Below are 21,342 nucleotides of genomic sequence, written 5' to 3'. Positions count from 1 at the left end.
ATCTAAATACGGCGTGCACATACATATGTAACTTGAAGTCTTAAGAATAGACTAAACTCCCAAAGTGAAATAAAACTCAAAAAGGGCACCACAGGTCTTAAGAGAGCAGTGGGGTCTGGATATGGTGTCAGCAATCAGGAATTCTGGAGCCTGGATGACAGCATTTCCACTGACACTGTCTTTAGGGGCTTTCTCTCTGCTTCCCTTCTCTGCCCTTATCACACCTACCTTCCAAAAACACTTATTAGGGGGATTATTACTTTGTGTTTGAGTAGTATCCTGCATACTAAAAGTGCTACTTAGCACCAAAAATTAGTTGCTCTCTGACATCATGACATCTCATACCTTTTTTGAGTACAAATATCTGAGCCCTACATTGAGTCAACAGCTTTCATGTCCCGGGTTATTTTTATTAGTAATGACCCGGGAGCGTGTTTTAGTAATTAAGGAAGGAGCAGATCACAGGAGTTTGAATTGCCTAAAAGTATTCAAAAGTCCCTGTGAGGAAACCACATCTGGAAAAACCAGTGAGCACAGAGGAGGAACTAATGCCCCTGTAAATGCCTCATTTTAAAATTTTTCAACTGCATTAATAAAACACAGAAGGTGAGTTTAGTGCAAGTCATTAAGCAATGCCAAATGCAATTTACTATACTCTAGCATACTTAACAAATAAGATTTCTGGAATGACAGCTGATCCCTAAAAGAATGTAACCGTCTTCTGACCCTCAATGTTATTAAAATTCCACTTATTAATCCTGTCTTATTGCCCCTTTGTTTTCATAACATTTTCATCAAGGATTAGGGAGATATTGTGAAGCTGGAAAAGCTTACATTTTCTTCTGTGATTCAGAACAGCTGCCATTCTTGTTTGGATAACCCTTCATCCATATTCTTAGTTTTACCCTTTGTGCCTTCCAGAAAAATCATACAATGCACCTTCGTTTTACAAGTCTCCCTTCATCCATTAGCAGCAGGAAATTAATGCAACAATCTAATTGTACTGCTATTTATTTTTCTACAAATAGAATAGATTAGATAGTAAGGCACTGCATTGATCTCTGTTTTAAGTGCATTTTTTTTCCAAAGACTTAGAATTTCTCATACACATGTTTAGAGGTTTAGAGCATGATCTAACAATACCTAATCTCTATTTTCTTTACTGTTACTTTCATTTTCAAAGAAGTACGTGAATAGCAAGAAAGGCTGCAAAAGTAAATGCAAAAGCATCTGCAGTTTCAAATGGGCTCTTGCTTTATGCTTTAGCCTTTTGCTCATGTTTGGCTAAAACAACTCCCTCAACAATAAGCTATTATGTGCAGCCTTTGAGTACTATTCTACTTAAATGTCTCAGACTCTCAACTCTACAAGCTTTTACAAAAGACAGATGGACTTTTCGAGGGCCCAAATTACAGGTATGCCTTGTCCAAGAGAAGAGTTGCAACATTAAGAAAAAAACATGCAAATGAGAATGAAAAGAAATATCCTTTTATACAATTATTAAAAAAATGTTTAAAATACAGAACTCAATTCCTGGACATAAGATGAAATAAAGTAATACAAAGCAAAGAAGAAGCTGACAGGTGTGTATCAGCTGGCAGGTGCTATTGCTGTTTCATTAAGATATTGCTGACACATTCATAACAGGCTCAAGAGACAAGAAAAATAAGAAAATTCATATACTTCACACCATTTGTGGTAATTATCTAGCTTCAAGAAGTGGCAGTGTACAGGGGTGGGCTTTTATTTTGCTATTACTATAGATAATTACAGGACTTGCAAATTAAATCTTAGATCTGTATTAATTGTACTAACTAAGCAACAAACAGTATTTCTTTGCCAGGAGTCTAAGCAAGTCAATAATAGAGCTCCATGCATTTCTCACTAAGACTCTTATACTAAAATGTATAAAAGTAATTAGAGAGTTAAGATTCACAGAAATTATTTTTACTATAGATCAAACATATGAGGTTCTTTTCTATAGTTTAAATGTGGAACTATTACTTTCCATATTTTTAAACGTAGAGCTATTACAGTACACTGTCCTTACAAGATAGTTACAAATCATACCATGACATGAAAGGTATTTCTGCATGCATGACAAAGAAAACTAATTCCTGTTGCATAAACATTCACACTAAGGCAAAGTGCTGCTTTGACCTCAAAGTAAATTTTGAAAGTACTGCATGTTAATAGGAAAATCAAGAAATGCAGAGAAGTACTGAAAGGCTCCTAGATATATATTGGAACAAAAAAACAAAGCCTTTGAGTTACAGGCTTAGAAATATTTACAATAGAGTTCATAAATTGAAATCTGCAATTGAAATTTTTCACCTTTCACAAACTCAGGTGTTTAAATTTTGCGAAGTTTTTGTTTAACAAAAGCTAGCTTAGTTGGCAGCTACATTAATATTAAACCATCAAATTAGCAGAGTTATATACTGATTTGGTCTTAATAACAATTAGTAATATTTCCACAAATGTACTCTAACAGAGCACAAAACTGCAACCAGAAGTAGAAAGCCTAACAGATTATCTGTACAGACTTCCTTCTTTGAAACAGGGATAATTACCAGTTTGAAAATAAGTGAAATCTAAATGTGATGAAGAAAAAAAAGACCAATATTAGCAGTAGTACAAAATTAAACTAAAGCAAAAGATGCAACTGCATCTCTCTCTCCCTTCCACGAAACCATGCTCTTACCAGTCTGTTGACTCATTAATTGCAGCTTTATTCCATCCACCAGCATCAACAGTGCCAAACCCAACATCATCGTGGGAACTGGATGAAGACTGGTCAGAGAGATGAGGAGGGAGAACCGACAGCCTGTCATCTTCAATAATGACAGTGTCATCTTGGGGCATGTTCACTGTTGGAGACAGCTGATATTTACCTGAACAATAAAAAGGAAAAAAAACCCCAAAACTAAATAATGGAAGAGAGTGCCTCAAATAATATATAATCACAGTTGATAAAATGTCATGTCAAACTGCACTGCTACTGGTAAGAGTGATAAAATACAGATAATAAAATTATATCTCATTTTATACACATTTTCCTATGCAGAGGTCTGAAAAGTAATATACTCCAGTTGTATTTGCAGCCTACTGTAAGAAGATCACATGGAAGGGACCTCTTATCTGGTGTAACACCCCTGCTCAAGTAGGGACAGCAACAGCTAGCTGCTGCCCAGCACCTTGACCAAAAGGCTTTTGAGTATTTCTACTCCACCACATCCCTGGGAAACCTATGTTAGCACTCCATCATATTTTCACAGTAAAAAAGTGTTTCCTGATGTTAGAGGCAACCTCCTGTATTTCCATCTGTGCTCATTGACTCAAGTCTTGTGAGCACGTAACACTGAAAAGCACTGTCCCAGAACACAGTATCTTCTCTTGCATCACATTGTTCAGCAGAAACTAAGAATGAGTTAATCAAGGACTAGCAGAGCTCCTCACTTCTCCTGGCCAGTCTTACCCTCATGAAATTTGAAACTGGATGAACTGCTATTGGGAACCTGGAACACTTTAATAACATCTCCACAAAGGTAAGAATTGTGAAAGGTGATGAGAACTCGCAGCTAAAGCTAAACAATTCCAAATTTTCATTCTCTCCTTTAACAAATAATCTGGAGGCCCATATTTTTTCCCCCAATTTGGGGAAAAACAAAATTACTTAATTTTATTACCATCAAATTCAAGTAAATTTTAACACTGTTGTTAAAATGCTTAAACTAGAGTCATCACATATATAAAAGAGACGTAATAAAGACCCAGTATTATTCTTTGTTCAATGTCAGACTTCACTGGATTAATTTGTTAATGTACCAGTTAAAAGATGGTATTGCAGGATTCTTACAAACTACTAAACATCGTTTCAAACTAAAAACCAGTCTTAATGTGCATGTATTATAAACCCACTACCACTGCTGCTTTTCTAGGGACAAATATATTCACAGGATTACATTTTCCAGTAATAATTTCAATGCATGTCTGCATAACGATTCTCAAACTGCTGTAAAAAGGTGGAAGCAACTTTAAAATCTACAGTAAATGTCATGCCACCAAAACAGATGAAAAAGCTATAAAGGATATCAGAAGGAATATTTTCAATGCAATGCTCTGTAATGGAACTATGGCTTAAACTGAATAAATCTGGTTTTCAGAATACACAGATGAGATGCAGAGTTGGGAGGATGTGGGTTCTAAAACATTTTTTTGGACAATGGTGGGAATAAAGAATTATCACCACTTAAAACTTTGACTAAGAATATAAAGCTAAAACTTGCTCTAAGGAAAATAAATTGTTGCAATCTTGGATTAAAATTATTTAGTTATCTGAGGTGATGCCTAATTATTAACTAATTAGCTGGGCTAACAATTAGTTGTCCTTTCATATTAGCTGCACATATTGTTTTTTGGGGGACAGAATACCTCTAAAAATATTGTTTACTCTTGGATGTTCACGCTCAAGTTAAAAAGACCTGTCATTTAAAATGTTTGGTCCTAACTCTTACTACATGCAACATCATTTCTAATGAATGACCTTGACATTACATGATTTTTATTCCTGGAAATGTATTATCTTACTAAAACAATTAGTAAAATTGTCATGTCTTGTGAAAAGAAAAGTATTAACTTAATCAACAATTCATCTACCAACAAAGTGTAAATTATCCTAGAATGATGATGCACTGCAGTAACGATATAGAGCAGAACATTTCCATAACATAAACTGCTTCTATGGATACATAAAATTGTTTCATTCTGTATTTTTCCTACAGATATGGAAAAACTGTATAGAATTAGGGGGAATGATTTTATTTCCTCTTTTCTGGAAAGGTTTCAGTTACCATTAGTATCTTTGCATGATCAAAACCCAATCAAATAGATAAAATATTATGCATAAAGATATAGCTAAAATCATCACTGCACTAGATAAGACATTTTGTACAGCTTTCCAAAGAGTGAGAAGCAGTCTTCAAAAGAGAGGCTGAAAAAGTAGCTGGAAGAAAAAGGTACTGTATGGTGAACATCTCATCACTGTCGAACTGAAATGAATGTGTTCAGTTTGCATAACAGCTCATTCTATGCCCAGCAATAGCTTCTTTGATGGACAGGTTAATGTTTAGCTTAGTAATGTACTTCTTTCCAAACATAATGTCTACAAGACTGTTAACTCCATAGTTAATAATGTCTCCAAAGAATTGATTGTGAAACGGTATAACCTTATAGCATTCGGCAGATTGAACTTCCCATCTGAGAGGCTACAGTAATTCAGTAGCATTTTTAACTTTTCACTACTCTTCTTTGTATCTGACAAGGGTGAAGACTGACATTTTAATAGTTGCTCTGGAATTAAGGAGAAAAATCCACCTGACATGCTTATGCTTTTCACTGCAGATGAAGCTAAAAACAGGTGAAAGGCTTCACCTCCAGCAGATGGTTTCACAGACCTCAGCAGTGGACTCAATACATCCTTTGTAGAGAGCTCAGCTGAAGTGGACAGAAAATACCCTTGGAGAAAGCAACGCTGCAAGTACTGTGAGAAAAATTACAAGGTAACATCAAAGAAACTTCAAACCTATTAATCATCAGTATATTTGGCTGATGTAAAAATCTAAGATGTGGCTTGATCTGCCTACAGACCGCTCAGACAACAATTTTCCCTTGGGATAGAAAAGTGCCATAAAATTTAGACTCTGAATACACTTCAAGTCTGGTTTTGCACATAGTAATTCAATTTCAGAGAGGTAATCTGTAATAATATAAAATATTTTGGATAGTGTAATAAGGAAGGGAAAAAAATCTCCCTTTCAAATGTGTCTCATCTCAGGACAATGAGGCTTGAATTTCTTGAACAAGTTATGGATCTAAACAAGCGTAGCCTGAGGACCAAACCAAGCCATGGACCAAGAAGAGTTCTGAACTGTCTGTGCAGAAAAAAAGAAAGTCTCAAAGCTCCAGCATGAAATGGCTGGTCTCCAGGTCTCTGAGGACTTTCAGCTTAGAAGGAAAAGTATGCCAAACAGAGCAAGATTTCAAACCTGTAATAGTATAGACCTACAATAGACCACAAAATAGTTTGGACTTAAACCACCAACAAAAAGTGATCCAAAAAGAAAATCCTGAGCATATGCAGTACATAACATGAACAAAAGTGTTACTGATGAAGAATCCACTACTCCAGGTCCTTTAAAATCTTGAAAATCCCTGAAGTTTGGTTTCCTGGGATAAACATGGCTCCCACACTATGCTGCATTGCCACGGTACTGTATCTGGCTTGGTCCTTCTGCTTTTGCTATTGCTTTGTTTTTAAATGATGGTCTAAGGGATCTATTGAATGTCCTTCCAATATGTTCAAAACCAAGTATAACTTTATAAGTAACTCTCATGAGCACTTTGACATTGTCGGATTTAGAGCAATGGTATACTTCAAGCCTCTTCCACAAGTAGAGAGCTTTCCTTGCTCTGACATGACGTGTAATTCCTAACCCGCCTGACCAAGAAATCAGCAACAGCTACCCTGTGACAGTGAATGATTAACCAAAGTAACAGAGTCATAAATAATAGAAATAATAATAATAAAAGAAAACAATGATGATGATCATAACAGTGTTGAGACTTCCTCCAGGAAGACGAGAAATTAGAACTTCTCCAGATCATCCTTTTTTCGTCTTTCACTAATGGCATACTTGTCATCATCAAAACATTGTATTTTGGCAAAATTTCCCATAGATACTCATGTCATCTAATTTTCCAAGGTAAATAGAGGTGGAAATGTGAATAAATGTCTGAGGAATGTCTAAAGACACAAATGTCTCCACTGCATCCAGGCTTTGGATTTCAAGACAGTGCTCATATCTGTCAAGACTTGTAGCAGACCACCACATTCTGATGAGATTCTTGGCCAGGGAACTGCATTCTACTTCTAAAGGGCTATTTTCATTTCATTGACACACACACTCTACATCTCCAGCTACATTTTTTTCCAGTACTGCTTCTTCCCGATTCTATCGTATAGAAATTATTTATGTAGAGAACAAAGTATTTCCTGTTGTGTAGGATCTATCAAATTTTATGAAGTTCTGGGGGATCCTTCGGGATGAAAAGCAGATTCAATGCAAGGCATTGTTATTCTGTGTACCCCCTGATAAATAACTTCTGTTTAGTCACCGTTAGCAACAAAACCCACTGTGTTAATAAAAGAAATATCAGCAACAAGAAGAAAGAGATGAAAGAGGACTTTGTACTAAGCTGTTTGTTGAATAAGAATAATTTATATAGACAGCAGCTATGTATTTGCGTATTGCAAAACTCAGGAGCATAATGGACTATATACAAGAACAGTGTATCTAAAGAAGAGACTTGAATTTTTAATCATAGAGCCAAGCAAACCAACGTAACACAGTTCTTATTTTGAATGTACTAACAACATGCAACCTGAAAATATTAAAAATAAATAAACAGAAGGTTTTTTTTATAGCCAACTATATCTTTGAAGACCCAATTTTTATAAATAAATGTCTCGCCAAAAACAAAAAAACAACTCCCTGAATAAAGTGGTATTTCCTCTCCATCAGAGATGTTCAGCGAAATATTATCAAGTGAAAAAGCACAAGAAAATCTATAATAGCAATAATCATCTAGAAAAGTAGATCAACATAAGCATAGTCAGGAACATTAAAAGATTCATGTAGCCTTTTTACATTAAGCAAACATTATTTTACATAATTTAAATCACATTCTAAAATGGATATTTTATTCCCACTCACACAGCAAGACTCTGACAATCAGTTCTTGCTGTCAGTTATGGATTTAAAGAACAAGGAAATTGTCTTCAGCATCTTCTCTGAAAATGACATTAGATGTATTTAAAAGAAACAAAAACTGTCTTAAAAGTTTTGTTCCAATGTTAAGCAATGACTGAAAACAGTAGGCCCCTTCCAGAACTTGAGATTACCATTTTTGAATAGTCAAGAGAATCAGCACTGCATAAAGCACTCCTTTGGGCTTGTTTCCATGGTCAGGATTGGTATGGCAAGGTACAGACCTCCAGTCTTTCTCAATCAGTTTGCTCTTAGGACAAATCCTTGCTTTTAGGCCAACTTTCAAGAGAGAAAAAAACTCTGGAAGAGTCGTGTAACACCGCATTTAGATTCCCAAGTACCAAAAAAAGGCCTGTGTTTTTTCTTATTATCGATGCTAACAGGACAGAAAGTTCACTGCATTATAAAGAATTGATTCTTAGAAACATTAGCTACTCTGAAATGAGCAACTATACCTCTCTCTCCCAACTGGTAACAACACCTCTCTGTTGCATGGCATTGCAAGAAAACCTGCATGCAATAATATCACAAAAGATTATAAACATTGCAGTTTTAAGTTACTTGAAAATTTGGTTTAAACATGACAGCTTTGTGAAGGTGTCGTGACTGCAGAGGAGAATGACCTAGCCCTGGCAAGACTGGTTTTCAGTTGTGTGGGACTAGATCACATTTACTATGAGGTTCAGGCACAATTTGATTTTTCCTGTACTTCCATCTAAAGCATCAATGGATTTAAGTCACAACCAAACAATTTTCTACCTAGTTTCTGGTTTCTGAAAACAGTAGAGAAAAACAACGATTCAGAGGAAATCAAAACATCAATTTCAGGTTATAAAACACTTACAAAACGCAGGATGGATTTTTTTTTCCCTATGTCTACATTGCAGAAGTAACCAAAACCATTAGATTTTAAGATCTTCAGAAGATTTCTTTCTTTTATGGAAACATTGGTTACTGACTAATGCTAAAGGGATAATAACTGATGGATGAACCACTAGTTTAATTTGGCATGGCAAGTCCTGTGTTCCTTTTATGTGGAAGCAAACTGCATTGCTGACACACATGCATAGAGATACTCTCAGGGTTTCTTCTCCCATCACTGGACAAGGTGTTTAAGTGATAGATCGTTAATGCTTATACCAACTCTATGTGTAAATCCTCTGATGGAAAAAGCAGGAGGTAGTGCTTTGCAAATGTTTCATCTAAAACCTTGACACCACAAGCAGTCACTTCTACAGAAGCGTAGTGCTAAAGACATCTAATTACTTTATCACTCCTTAAATTCTTTAACAAAGAAGTACTTTTTAAAAAATTGTTCTCTTTAAGAGCTTAAGACTTTGGGTGAAAAGGTTTCATGATCCTTGGTTATGAGGTATAAAATTTTTCTTCTGAGCTGCACAAAACTTAGTGCAATAGAATATAATTTCTTTCTAATTGCTGTTGCCCAAAGTCACACAAAAAAAGCACAAACATCTTCTGATATTTTGGATATTTCTGAAGAAATGTCTTAAATAGAAAATGTGTACATTTTCAGAGAGTTTACCAAGTGCTATTCTGCTACCACAAAGAAAAAGCAAATCCCAAAATACAAAACAATGAACAATCCCAAAACAGAGTGAAATACATATATATACATACAAACTGCTGACTGGAAAAAGCCTCAGTGCTGGACTTAGATTTTTCTAAGGCTGGAAATCAATGTGAAGCAATTAAAAACTATATTCAGCCTTGCTTCTTATCAAGTTTATAGCAGCATCTTCTAATATATTCTCTGTCAGGCACACTAAAAAAAGTCCCAGATTTAATGGTCTTATCCTATGTTTCAAACTTGCAACTCAAGCAAGCAATTGTCGCATCTTCTGTCAGGTACTATTTTCATCAAGCTGCTTTTTATGTTTAAATTTGAAAACCCTTTCAAACTAATCCCCATCCCAGTCAGTAAATCCGACCACTCCTGTGGCAAGGCAAGTCCTTATTGCCTAGCTCTGTACATCGGAAGCTGAATTGCTGCAGAGCAACTGCTAATAACCTCATTATCCACTGGGGCCATGCAGATGGTATGGCACAGAATCTACACAAAGGATGCTCAAAATTAGTTATGAGGTTTTAAAATTAGTGTCCTGCAAAGCAAAAAAAAAAATCAAACAAATTAATGAAATACCCTAATAAGCATAAGTGGATGCAAGTTTGTGTTATTTATTTTTGTACTTTAGTATGATTGAAACAGAGGAGAAAAAAAAATGCTGAAATTAATTATAAATTCCCATGAGTCACTGACTTCCACGTAAATGAAGACTCAAGATGGAGACTAGACCAACAAATAATTTAATGTCCCAGATCAGATACTGAAAAAACGTGTTAAATGCTCCTGTTTGTTATTTGTTCTATTACCTGCCACGGGTTACAAAATTCACTTTAGAATTCCATTTGACTTTCTTCCTGACATTAACTATCCAGAAGGCTTGCGTGGAATAATATCAAGGCACGTTTTAAAACTGTTCGTTGCAACTTCCATGTTCCCTGATTGCCACAAAATACATTAACTGTCCTTTGACGAATCACAGAGAGGAGTAAAAGCACACCCCAATTAGCAGAGCTGATCTGACTCACCCATTATCCTACTCAGCGCCGCATTCCTCGTGGGTGACTCGCTGAGACCCTCAATCCCACTGTAGAGGGAGTGGGAAATCCTCCGTTCCCGGTCGTCTAGCAGAGTTTCTATGGGCAGCTCTGGCCCAGAGGGGCTCCCAGGTGACTCCAACTGTACAGAGAGAGGAAAATTAGCACCCAAGGTCCATTTAGCAGCATGGGGGAACTGTAACAACTTGCCTAAGGCCTAGACATGTCTGGGCACGAAATGAGCTAGAACTTCTCACCGTGGACAAACATAATTTGCAATGACAGCTCTGCTTAATGACCAACTTTCTAAGTCATTTTGCACTGCACCTCCCATGGTGCCCTGTCAAATTTCAAACCCTTCAGCAGAAAATTGGTGTAAAAAACCATTGTGTTTTGGTGTATCTTTGTTGGATAATTTCTTAAACACAGTTTTGGCTTTTTTCAATACTTTTGGGCAGACAGCTGGGCCATCTTTCCCACACTGACAGCCTGTCAGAACAAGGCCCCTGTCAGGAACACAGAGTCAGACTCAATCTGTAATTGGGCTGCTGGCTCTTTTTGAAGTGGTGCAATTTGCTTTCAAATGTAATCATCATGGAAATCCCCAAGAAACCTCACCACACATATTAGTAACCAATACACAAACATACAAACATTTTTGTAGGTAGGAGGAAAAGTCAGACTTTTCTGTCTTTGGTTACAGAGACCTCATATTTTCATTCAGTCTGGAAGCTTCCCCGATCTCCTGCACTGCTGAAGCATCCAGGCAGAGCCACAAGGTCCAGAACCTGAGATGCCCCTTCAACCCAGCCCTCAAGCCCCAGAGCCGCCAGGTGCCTGCCCATCATGACTCCAGGCAGACCTCTCCGGTGCACTACAAGACAGATGTGTGGAAGAAGTGATGGAGATGGGCTGCTTGGTCACACGCAGAGGGGAGAAGACTGCATGTATGGCCACCTCCCCACCTCAGCTGCTCTCCATCACAAAGCTCTCCTGAGCTACCTCCCAGCTCAGCCTTTTTTTTTTTTTTCCCCAGAAGCTGGTCATCCCTTGTTTTCCTTCATATACTTTTCAGATTTTTCAAAAAAGAGAGTAGAAAGTTGAGTTTTCCTCAGTTTAGTCACCCCATTATAGTCATGGGCAGCTCCACTGCCACTGTCAATGCAGCCCCGGGAGTGAGGTGAATGAGCACCCATGTGTTCACCAGTCAGTTTGTATGTCCAATTTGTCAGCATCCACTCACACAGCAGAGAAAAGAGACTTCCCACACTGTCACCCAGCCCTCCTGCCATCCAACCTTTCTGCCCCTAAAGCTCCTTGTTCCCCCAAGCTCCAGCACCCCAGTGCCTATTCAGTAACATTACCAAAGGAGCTTCACCCAGACCCTTAAATCAATTCACCTAAACAGTGTGAACTCGATCCAGCTTTAGTAAAAAAAAATATAAATACTAAATAGATGTGTTTTGCAGGGTAATCACATGAACTCACACATCAAAGCATCAGCTGTTCTCACTAACATGTTTCTTCATACTGAAGTGTGTAGTTAAATCTCAAGAACAACGTCCCTACACAAATCCCACAGTATATATTTTTTCTGTTGAAATACAGAGGGGACCAGATACTGCAAGATACTGAGCACTCTGCAAACCCTTTGAAGCTACTAGTAGCTGGGTACACTTACTCCAAGGACTGGTCTCTAAACGAGCATGAGAGGAGCAGTTCGTAGTTTCGGGAATTACAATAGCAAGCAACATGTTTGTTGGGGATTTTTTTTCTTCTTTAAACAGCTGCCCATTATTAATCACTCTACCCACAATCCCCAGATGACTAAGAATGTATGCTACGAAAGATTTTTAAAAATCTGCTTCAAGGGCTACAAAGCACTCAGCTACAGTCTCCACAGCAGAGGCTTTGAAGTCAGCCCAATGGACTAACAACTTTTGACATTTGGGTGCTGGCATAATGCCCGGTACACGGAGGGGTGGAGGTTTGCAAAATGCTGCATTACAGAATCGAGGAGACCATGATCAGGAGGTCGCAGAGACTGTAAAAAAAATTATTATTTCTGTTCAAAGCCATCATCTCTTTAATATAAATGAGATATTTAATGAAGTTCCAAATTGTAAACTTATCTCTCCCAGTTTGATAAGCACTGGGGAGATTTACTGCATCAGAGGGTCAACACAATTACAATCGGAGGCACGTCAAGCTGCAGGAGAATAATAAACTTGCAGTGCAAGTGAATTAGACTCAATAAGGTTTAAATTGTGAAATGAGGATTTGTTTTATTAGTTTTTTTAAATTGCAGATTACAGCTGACAGCTTTACTGAAAAGTAAATTAAACAATATTTGTAGCCTCTGTTATAAAGGAATCCAGGGTGAATTCAGAAATAATAGAAAGTTAAATTCTGAAACACTAAGGAAAAAAAGCACAGCAACATTGGACTGTTTGAGAGCTTAAACTTGCATGATAAAGGCACTAAATTTTGAACTAACCTTTATTTCACTGCCTTTAAATAAGGTGTAAAAATATCAGAGTGCTTTGGGATTTACTCTCCCAGTGCTATATTGATGACCTTATGTAACAAGTGTCCAGCTTTTAGTGAGCCATATCGCACAGTCCTCCTTCATGTGACAACCCATCAGCTTTCAAACTCATTTGCAGAAAGGTCTCAAGAGATTTTCAGAAAGGTACTGACAAGAAGGAAGCTCTGAATAAGAGAAATATATAGAAATTCACTCCTGGTAACTCAGAAAAGCACAGGGTAAACAGAAACAGCAGAAGTATTGTGTTTAGATGGGTGTGTTTTGTAAAGTGAACCATGGATTTTATCATTTTGATGGGGAAAACTTTTTCCATTTCTAATTAGCATCTCAAAAGATAGGTTTAAATAAAGGCATCCAACAGCCAACTACACAAACACATTATAAAAGGTACAATGCCTTTTATAAAATAACAAACACTAGGCAGGAATTACGCAACTGCTTGCATTTGAAAAAAATATATTTTCCTTACATTGTGAACAAAAAGTTTGTGTAAGAAAAAACACATTGAATTTTGGAAACTATGCTGTGGGCAGGACAAAGAGACTCAGTCCAAAGCAAGAGATGTTGAAATAAAGACTTGTTCCTCCTGATGCACTTCTAATAGCTTGAATTACACATTCCAGTTCCTTTCCTTAGCTGGTATCAGCGCTATCCAGTATAATTGAATTTGATTGACCGATAAAGAGTAGGCAATGTAAACACTTACACTGGAATTCCTGAGTAGGCAGCAGCTGGCCTGCATACTTCCTCTCAATAGCTGCCCCAAGCAGGAATACTTCTTGGTGTGACAGTTCAGTCACAGACAACTGAGGTTGGATGGAACCACTGGAGATTATCTAGTCCAACCTCTTGTGCAAAGCAAGGTCAGCAAGAGCAGGTTACCCAGTGCCTTGTCCAGTTGGGTTCTGAACACTTCCATGGACAGAGACTCCACATCCTCTGTGAGCAACCCGTGCCAGTGGTTGACCACCCTTTCAGAATATTTTTTTAATTCTATTTACAAAAATGTATTGTATGTCAGTCTGTGCCCGTTGCTTCTCATCCTGGCACTGGGCAGCTCTCAGAAGAGCCTGGATCAGTCTCTTTCGTTCTCCTTATCAGGTATTTATAGACACTGTTAAGATTCCCTTGAGCCTTCTCCTTTCCAGGATGAAAAGAGAGTTCCCTCTCTGGGTCCTACCACTGATCTATAATAAATGATCATATTTGTAAAAATGTAATAAAACCTCATATGCTACAGACTCTCCATTCTCTTAAAATAAAAACAGAAACAAGATTATTTTTTTCTTAAATAGTAAAGGTCTCTACCCTGGCCCTTTGTCATTGAGATAAGAACCAGCTGTTCCTGAAAGCACTGTCTGTACAACTAGCCCAGCTGCTGCTTATCTAGATGATAAAAGGACAACTAATGTAGTCCTTTTTACTTAAACATCACCATCCATCCTATCTGAAGTTATACACATAAATGTGAAAAAAAAAAAGTTTAAGCACAAGAACGTTGCCAAAATATTCAAAGCATAAACAGATTCCTTTTTTCTTTTCTTTTCTAAGAAACAATAATCAGACTCCTTTTTTCCTTCAGAGAGTAAGTTATCCAAATACTGGCATGAGAGAATTTTAAAGAAGCCAGTATACAAATTCTCAATATATTACACTGCATCCAGGGTACTGAAGCTCCTTCTGTCATACAGAATTATTATCCAGGCTTTCTTTTTATTTTCTTATCTGTGTACTGTGGCTAAGATGTGAAAAATGTTTCAGCTTCCTTTTTCAACAGAGACTCTTCTACAGTACTGCTACCAATATTAAATATAGTTTTCTCTGCTACCACCCAAGTTGAGATCCTGCTTTAGGGACAGAATTTGAAAGACAGGAAAATATAGGTAAACAGCCAGTAAAAGGATCAGGTTTTACTTACATGCGCAATCATGCACTAGTTCATGTGAAATCAGTGCAGTGTTTCTAAGAAAAAGTGCATTCTTGTTCTAACAATGTTAGAAGGCAAGTAGAAGACACAAAAATGCTTTCAGAATGGTAGGAGGGAATACACACAGCTTTGCAAAATGTAGTTAGATGTTAGGATACGGGGTACGGGGTGTGAGGAGGAACCTAGGCCAAGACGGAGCTTCTAAGTTGATATTAAGGTTGGAAAACGGACAAAGGAAAGAAAGGTAAGTTGAAATAAAGGGGATAGGTGTAACGTCAGAACCGAAGGCACAAGGTACTACAAAATACCAGTCTGCAGTAGGAAGTTCAATGATTTCTTTGCCTCAGTCTACTGCCAAAGATATTGAGGAAATTTCCACACTTGACACCATTCTCTGTAGCAAACAAGGAGAGATTAGCCAGGACAAAATGCACAGGATCATTAGCCCAGTTGGTTAGGTGAAAAGTTAACATTTCACCCAGGTTGGATGGCATTCTCCCCAAAGCCCTTGAAGAAACTCAAACATAAAACTGCATAACTGCTGGCTGAAACACTCAGCATAGTGTTATGAACGGCTGTGGTGTCATAGGACTGACAGTTGCCTGTACTCCTAGAAGTGACCTTGGGAAATACAGAACAGGCATCTGATTGCCTTTGGGATAAAATGGTGGCATCTACAATAAAGGGTAAGATGACTGAGAATAATGCACATGGATTCATGAAGAAGGCAGACATCCATAGGGAAATACTGCCTCACTAGGATGCTGGAGTTGCATGAAGGTGCCACTGGGGTCTTTGATCGCTTGAGCAACAAAACAGACATGATGTATTTGCATTTTCAAAAACCTTCTACCAAAGCTTCATATCAAAGGCATTAAAGGAACTAAATTTCCATGGGACTGGACTAAGTTTTCATTTTTTGGGCTGAAATCTGTCTGAAGGACTGGACACAAGTATAAGAAGAGTCAGCTCTAGTTTTCCCCGGTGATCAGAGCTAGGAACAGCTTAGGCTTATGAGCAGCTTTATCAATAACTTGGAGAAGGGAGTAAACAGTGAAATCATTGTGTTTGTAGAAGATGCTAAAGCCTTTTCAATAGCTAAATGAAGTCCAGAAGGTCATCACAAAATGAATCTAGCAAGAAAAAAAACAGCCAGACCTGTCATATCAATTGCAAAGTAGGTAACCAGGTAATGCATGTAGGAAAAAAATGATGCTGTGTGTTTTCTACTTCCATGTATACAGGGAAAAAAGATGTGTGCTTGTTTCCTGTCTTTTGTAATGAAACTACTAATTTGCAAAGTCTCTCTCACTGATCTGTCTACCAGTCCATTTATTTAAATGGTTGATGAGGTCCTTATGTGGTCTGGCTTCATGACTCTCTCCTTCATGGTTTGCACTGTTTCAACTCAGCAACTAGAGCAAAGATGAACAGAAAATACAGAAAGGAATTTGGAGATCCACAAATAATCTGCAAACCTTCATTTCAGGCAAGTTTGGCAAGACATTAATTCTGTCAAAAATGGAGACAGACAAGAAAAAAACCTTGAAATCTCTCATTTTGAGGAAAACGGTGATGCTGTCTCTCTTAATGGCAGACAAGTGCTGCCTGTGTGTGACATGAACAGTGCAGACAAGCAATTTGTGCCTCTAAGCTGTCCAGGTTGCAGGACTGAAAAGAACAGGATTCCAAAAGTAACAATTACCTTTATTTTCTTGAATCAGCACATCCTGCAGCCAGCTGCACAGATCTGCCTGACAGTCGTGCCTAAGTGCTGTGTGTGCACTATGGACATATAGTCAGCAGTTGTTTGCCCATACAGGCTAAGCAGAATAATATCACTAATTAACAAAACATGGTGCAAGGAATTCCAGTGTTTCTCCTGAAATCCTAGTAATTTAAAAAATGTCAACATAGAGTTGAAGATCTAAAAGCTGCTGGCTTTTTTGAAAAATGAAGCATTAAATGCTGTCCATAAATGAATAGCAAGTCAATACTATTGTTATTCTTCCCACGTTTACCACCGTCTGTACAAATTTGGAAATGCATTCTAAAGTCTCTCTCTCTGGTTGTTTAGGAAAGTTGAAGAGTCAACACACAATGCTGATCACAGAGGGCAAGGCTAAAACTTGAAAACAGATTTGAAGAGCATATTTAACTTTTTGGAAAATGGGTGAGGGAACCTTAGATATATAAAATCCCAAACTAAATGTTTTTGTTACACTAATCTAACAGCAGTTGTCAAATATTCACTGTGTCTTTTTGTCTGCAGTGATTGAGATATTAAACAACGGTTTGCTAGGTTTGTAGTAGTGCAGCTTACAGATTTAACTCTATTACTGTACTCTGTGTAGACAGAGGCAAACAGAGAAAAACTCAAGATAGTTTTGGCTCAGAGTTTATTCATAACTACCAACCACTCCGTGCTTATATCAATATTTACTACAAGATAATTCACTTGAAAAACTGGATAGATTATACTCTGACTCCCGGTGAGTCAATGAAAATTCTTTCTATAGGCAACTCTTCAGTTCAGTTAAACCACAACAGCCTAAAAACCATTTTTTTCCTTCTGGGAAATTTGTGGTCTCTTTTGAGTATACAGTTATATAAGCACTGATGCTGTAAATGATCTCCTCACTACACCTCTGAGGATAAGATAATACTCTTACAGTGTTTATGTACATTTTTATTGTCACCATAACTGCTCTGGAGGTTTAGTCTACAACATGAGAACTGGTGAAGCTTTATGAGAATAATACTGGCATGAAAAAGGGGTATCTGAGGTCATTTCACAAAGTTTTGACCTTCATGCTCAAGTAGACTCTGACTTCTGAAGCCTATGAAATCTTTCTGAAATATCTCCTCCAGAGCATATCAGAGGCAACTGTCCCCTCCTCTCTAGTCCCAGGACAACAAGGGTTGAGCTGTCCTCTCTTTGAGGCAGCAACCAAAATAGAAAAAACACGTGAAAATTATGGTCTGAACTGAAATGCACAGAAATGGCACTCCACAGAACCACACTGTCAAATGAATTCACTCCATTCCAATTCTTAGGGCTGGTTATCAAAATGAACACTAAAACCAAAGGAAGTGGTATTCATACTACTAACTTCCTTAAAATCCAATCAAAACTCAGTTTTACTAAAGAAAAAAGGAGACTGGGTTGCCTATCTATCTAAAAACAACTAAGTTAGATTTTTCAAATGCAAAACAATTATCAGACTTGAAGCCAGGAAAGGCCACTGTAAAGAAGCAGAGTGAACACTACTGGTGGTGATGCACAAAATGGAATACAATCAAGTTCACTCCACTTATCTGTGGTTCTGCAAGACTAACAAGTGTATAAGCCATATTTTTGTCTATAAAGCAGTCACAAACAATGCTCATTCAACACAGGAAAGAAATCGGTTGTACAAGATCTTATTTGTTGCTAGTGTTATTTTATGGTGACGCCTTTGGAGAATCAAAAGAGAAAGAAAAGCATAGAAAAAATCAGGGATATACCTTCACATAAGATATTTTGCCTTTAATAATGGGAAAAAAGAAAAGTAAAATTCCATTTCTGAGGGAACTGGGGTTGTTTACCCTCAAGAAAAGGAGACTGAGGGGAGACCTTATCACTCTTTACAACTACCTGAAAGGAGGCTGTAGCAAGGGGGTCAGTCTGTTTTCCCAAGCAACAAGTGATAGGATCAGAGGAAACAGTCTTAATTTGCACCAGGGGAGGTTTAGATTGAATATTAGGATTTTTTTTTTCCCCCCTAAAAGGGTTGTCAAGCACTGGAACAGGCTGGTCAAGGAAGAGGCTGAATCATCACCTCTGGAGGTATTTAAAAGACATGTAGAGGTGTCAGTAGGAGACATGGTTTAGTGGTGGGCTTGTCAGGGTTAGGTTTACAGTTGGACTCAATCTTGAAGGTCTTTTCCAAGGTAAAGGATTCTATGGTTCTTTGCTGTTAGAATATGTGATTTATCAAGGCAGTGTCAACCCTTCAGATGGTTTTACTTCTAATCTGCAAGTTCCTTTGCCACTAGTCAGATGTCACTTGTGTCTTTTTCTAATACTTCTGATCTTTGCTGGTGACAGCTACAGAAATATTCTGGGGCAATAACTTGTGCACCAGTACTTCTAAATAATCTGTGTTGCTGAATTACGCATATAATAGCTGAGGCTGCCAGACATAGCCAATATCTGATGCTCCATAGCAAAGAATATCATTGCAATGCTCAGTTTTGCAATGCTGCTCTCCATCTGGGTCTCAGTCCACACATTCCTTGCTTAGGGGCAAAGCTGATTGAATATTGTACTCATCTTGAAGGTACATAAACAATACTATCATAGTTTATCAGTATTATATTAGATTAATGGTACCTAATGTTTAAATCCATCTGAGAAATTAAGGTTTCATTGCAAAATGCCAAGGAAAAAAAAAAATCTCTCTTTACTTCTCATTTCATTGAAGTCTGGGCATTGCAAGACTTTCAGAAAACAAGATTCCTAAATACTGCCAGCTCAGCAGGTAAATACCTTAACGTCCATGCAAGCTGTGTTTTCATCATATAAAATATGCAAATAGTATTGACATCATATTTCCCTTAGATGAATGCAATGAAAGCAATAATTCCTGAGGAAAAAAATGGTGGTTTTTTTGTTTTTTTTAAATATGACCTCTACACCAATAACTGCATATCATCATTTTCCCTAATCATTATGGCTTATCTCATTAATTTATCACGGAGTTTGGAAAATGCACAAAAAACTATGAAGTAGGCCCAGACAGACAGAGCTCCCTAAACAACCCCTATAGAGATACATTGCAGTGTGCGTAAATCAGACTCTAACATCAGTTCTTTCATCTTGGATACTATACACTGAGTTGTGTCATTTTTGACATGTGATTTCTGCAGAATAAATCACACTAAATGTCAAGCAGACGTAGGGCACCAAACTGTTCCTGAGTGAATAAAAATTGATTTAAAATCAGATTTAAGAAGCAATGTCTTTGGTTCATCACTGGTGGATTTGCTCCATGAAATTTACAGATACTGTCTTGATAAATTTTATCTAGAAGACTTTCACTAAGAGATGAGTGAAGACCTTCCATGTGTTTTTTGAAAACATCCTAAATACAGAAATAGTCTAAAATACTTCACCATTTTTATGTAGTAACATATAAAATGGAGCTGAAATTGAGTAGGGATAAGAACAGTCTCCAAAGGCCAGTCTGGAGTCCAAGGTCAGAATTAGGGTTAGAACAAAACATCACCAACTATAAAAAGGTCAGAATTACTTCAACAGCAAGTGAGAAATTGTGTGCATCCAAGGTGGCTTTCTAGTGGTGTGTATATATAAACGTGTATATGTGTATTAAAGCTGTGTATAAGCAGTTAACCAAGAGAAGCTTAATATTGTAGAGAGCCTAGTGTCCTTTTCAAACGTGATTTTATAACACACTATAGACTGGAAATTTTTAAAGATCAATTTTATGCATTAAAATATAAACTATTTATTTTCCCCCTAGGCAGGATCAGCAGTACTAAACCAATTTGTGCACACTACTTTTGAAGCACAATGCTCAAAAAACAACATTCCCAATAAGACCTTACCAGTGTTAACAAGAACGAAAGAATGACTTTTAGATGTCTTAAGAACAGGTGCTTCCCTGACCCACAATTTAAATGTACCTATTTAACTCAGAGCTTTTCTCCAATTTGTCAAAATCATTTTGAAGTCTAATTCAGTCCTCCACAGATTCTGCAGTCCTTCTCAGTATCATATGCTCACATATTCTTACTATATAGCATTATTTACATTAATCTAGAAGATAAATCATTACAAATCTTGGATGTGTTTCAAGATATCAACACATTAACATTGAACTGGTAGAGACAGAAGTTACAAACAATGTCAGTAAAAAAACCAACACTTCACCCTGATTTCAGTATTTCGTACTCCTCTGCAATGAAGGCCAAGACACCACATATATAAACAAAAAAATAACAGAACTATCAATTGCTTAGATAAAATATAATAATGAAATGTAAGAACTTCACTCTTCATTAAAAAAACTGAAAGTGACAAAGAAGCAAGTAGGTTAACACTAAGTCTATAAATGAAACATTCAATAGATCTACATTAAAAAAATCTCCAAAGAACGAAAATCACGTAAACAGTGGGATCCAATTACAAAATCAATATAGTTTTATTCAGTGTTTCCTGTTATTCACAGATGAAAATACTCAAAAGAAAAACTTTATTGATCAGTAATAAGGTTAGCATGTCTAACACTGAAATCCAGATCATTTTGTTATTCTTTTTTTTAGCTTCTCAAATATTATTTTCCAGGTCTCAGAATAAACATGACATCTCCTATAAACGTAAACACGTTAGAAGTGAAAACTCCCAGTCTCGATAT

General features: G+C 37.2%; 1 protein-coding gene across 12 annotated transcripts in view; it reads right to left on the bottom strand.

The window, feature by feature from the left end:
• Nucleotides 1-21,342, bottom strand: part of PARD3 (par-3 family cell polarity regulator) — a 453,311-nt gene that overhangs the window by 154,857 nt on the left and 277,112 nt on the right. For all 12 annotated transcript variants that reach the window (XM_061996551.1, XM_061996556.1, XM_061996554.1 and 9 more), the window contains 2 exons: nt 10,440-10,590; nt 2,705-2,894 (listed from right to left, as the gene is read on the bottom strand). In XM_061996551.1, coding sequence (XP_061852535.1) covers nt 2,705-2,894; nt 10,440-10,590 — 341 coding nt within the window. The remainder of the gene's footprint in view (nt 1-2,704; nt 2,895-10,439; nt 10,591-21,342) is intronic.

The sequence above is a fragment of the Colius striatus genome, chromosome 5 (assembly GCF_028858725.1).
Source record: "Colius striatus isolate bColStr4 chromosome 5, bColStr4.1.hap1, whole genome shotgun sequence".
In the NCBI taxonomy this organism is placed as follows: Eukaryota; Metazoa; Chordata; class Aves; order Coliiformes; family Coliidae; genus Colius; species Colius striatus.
This window is presented reverse-complemented; position numbering and strand designations above follow the sequence as displayed.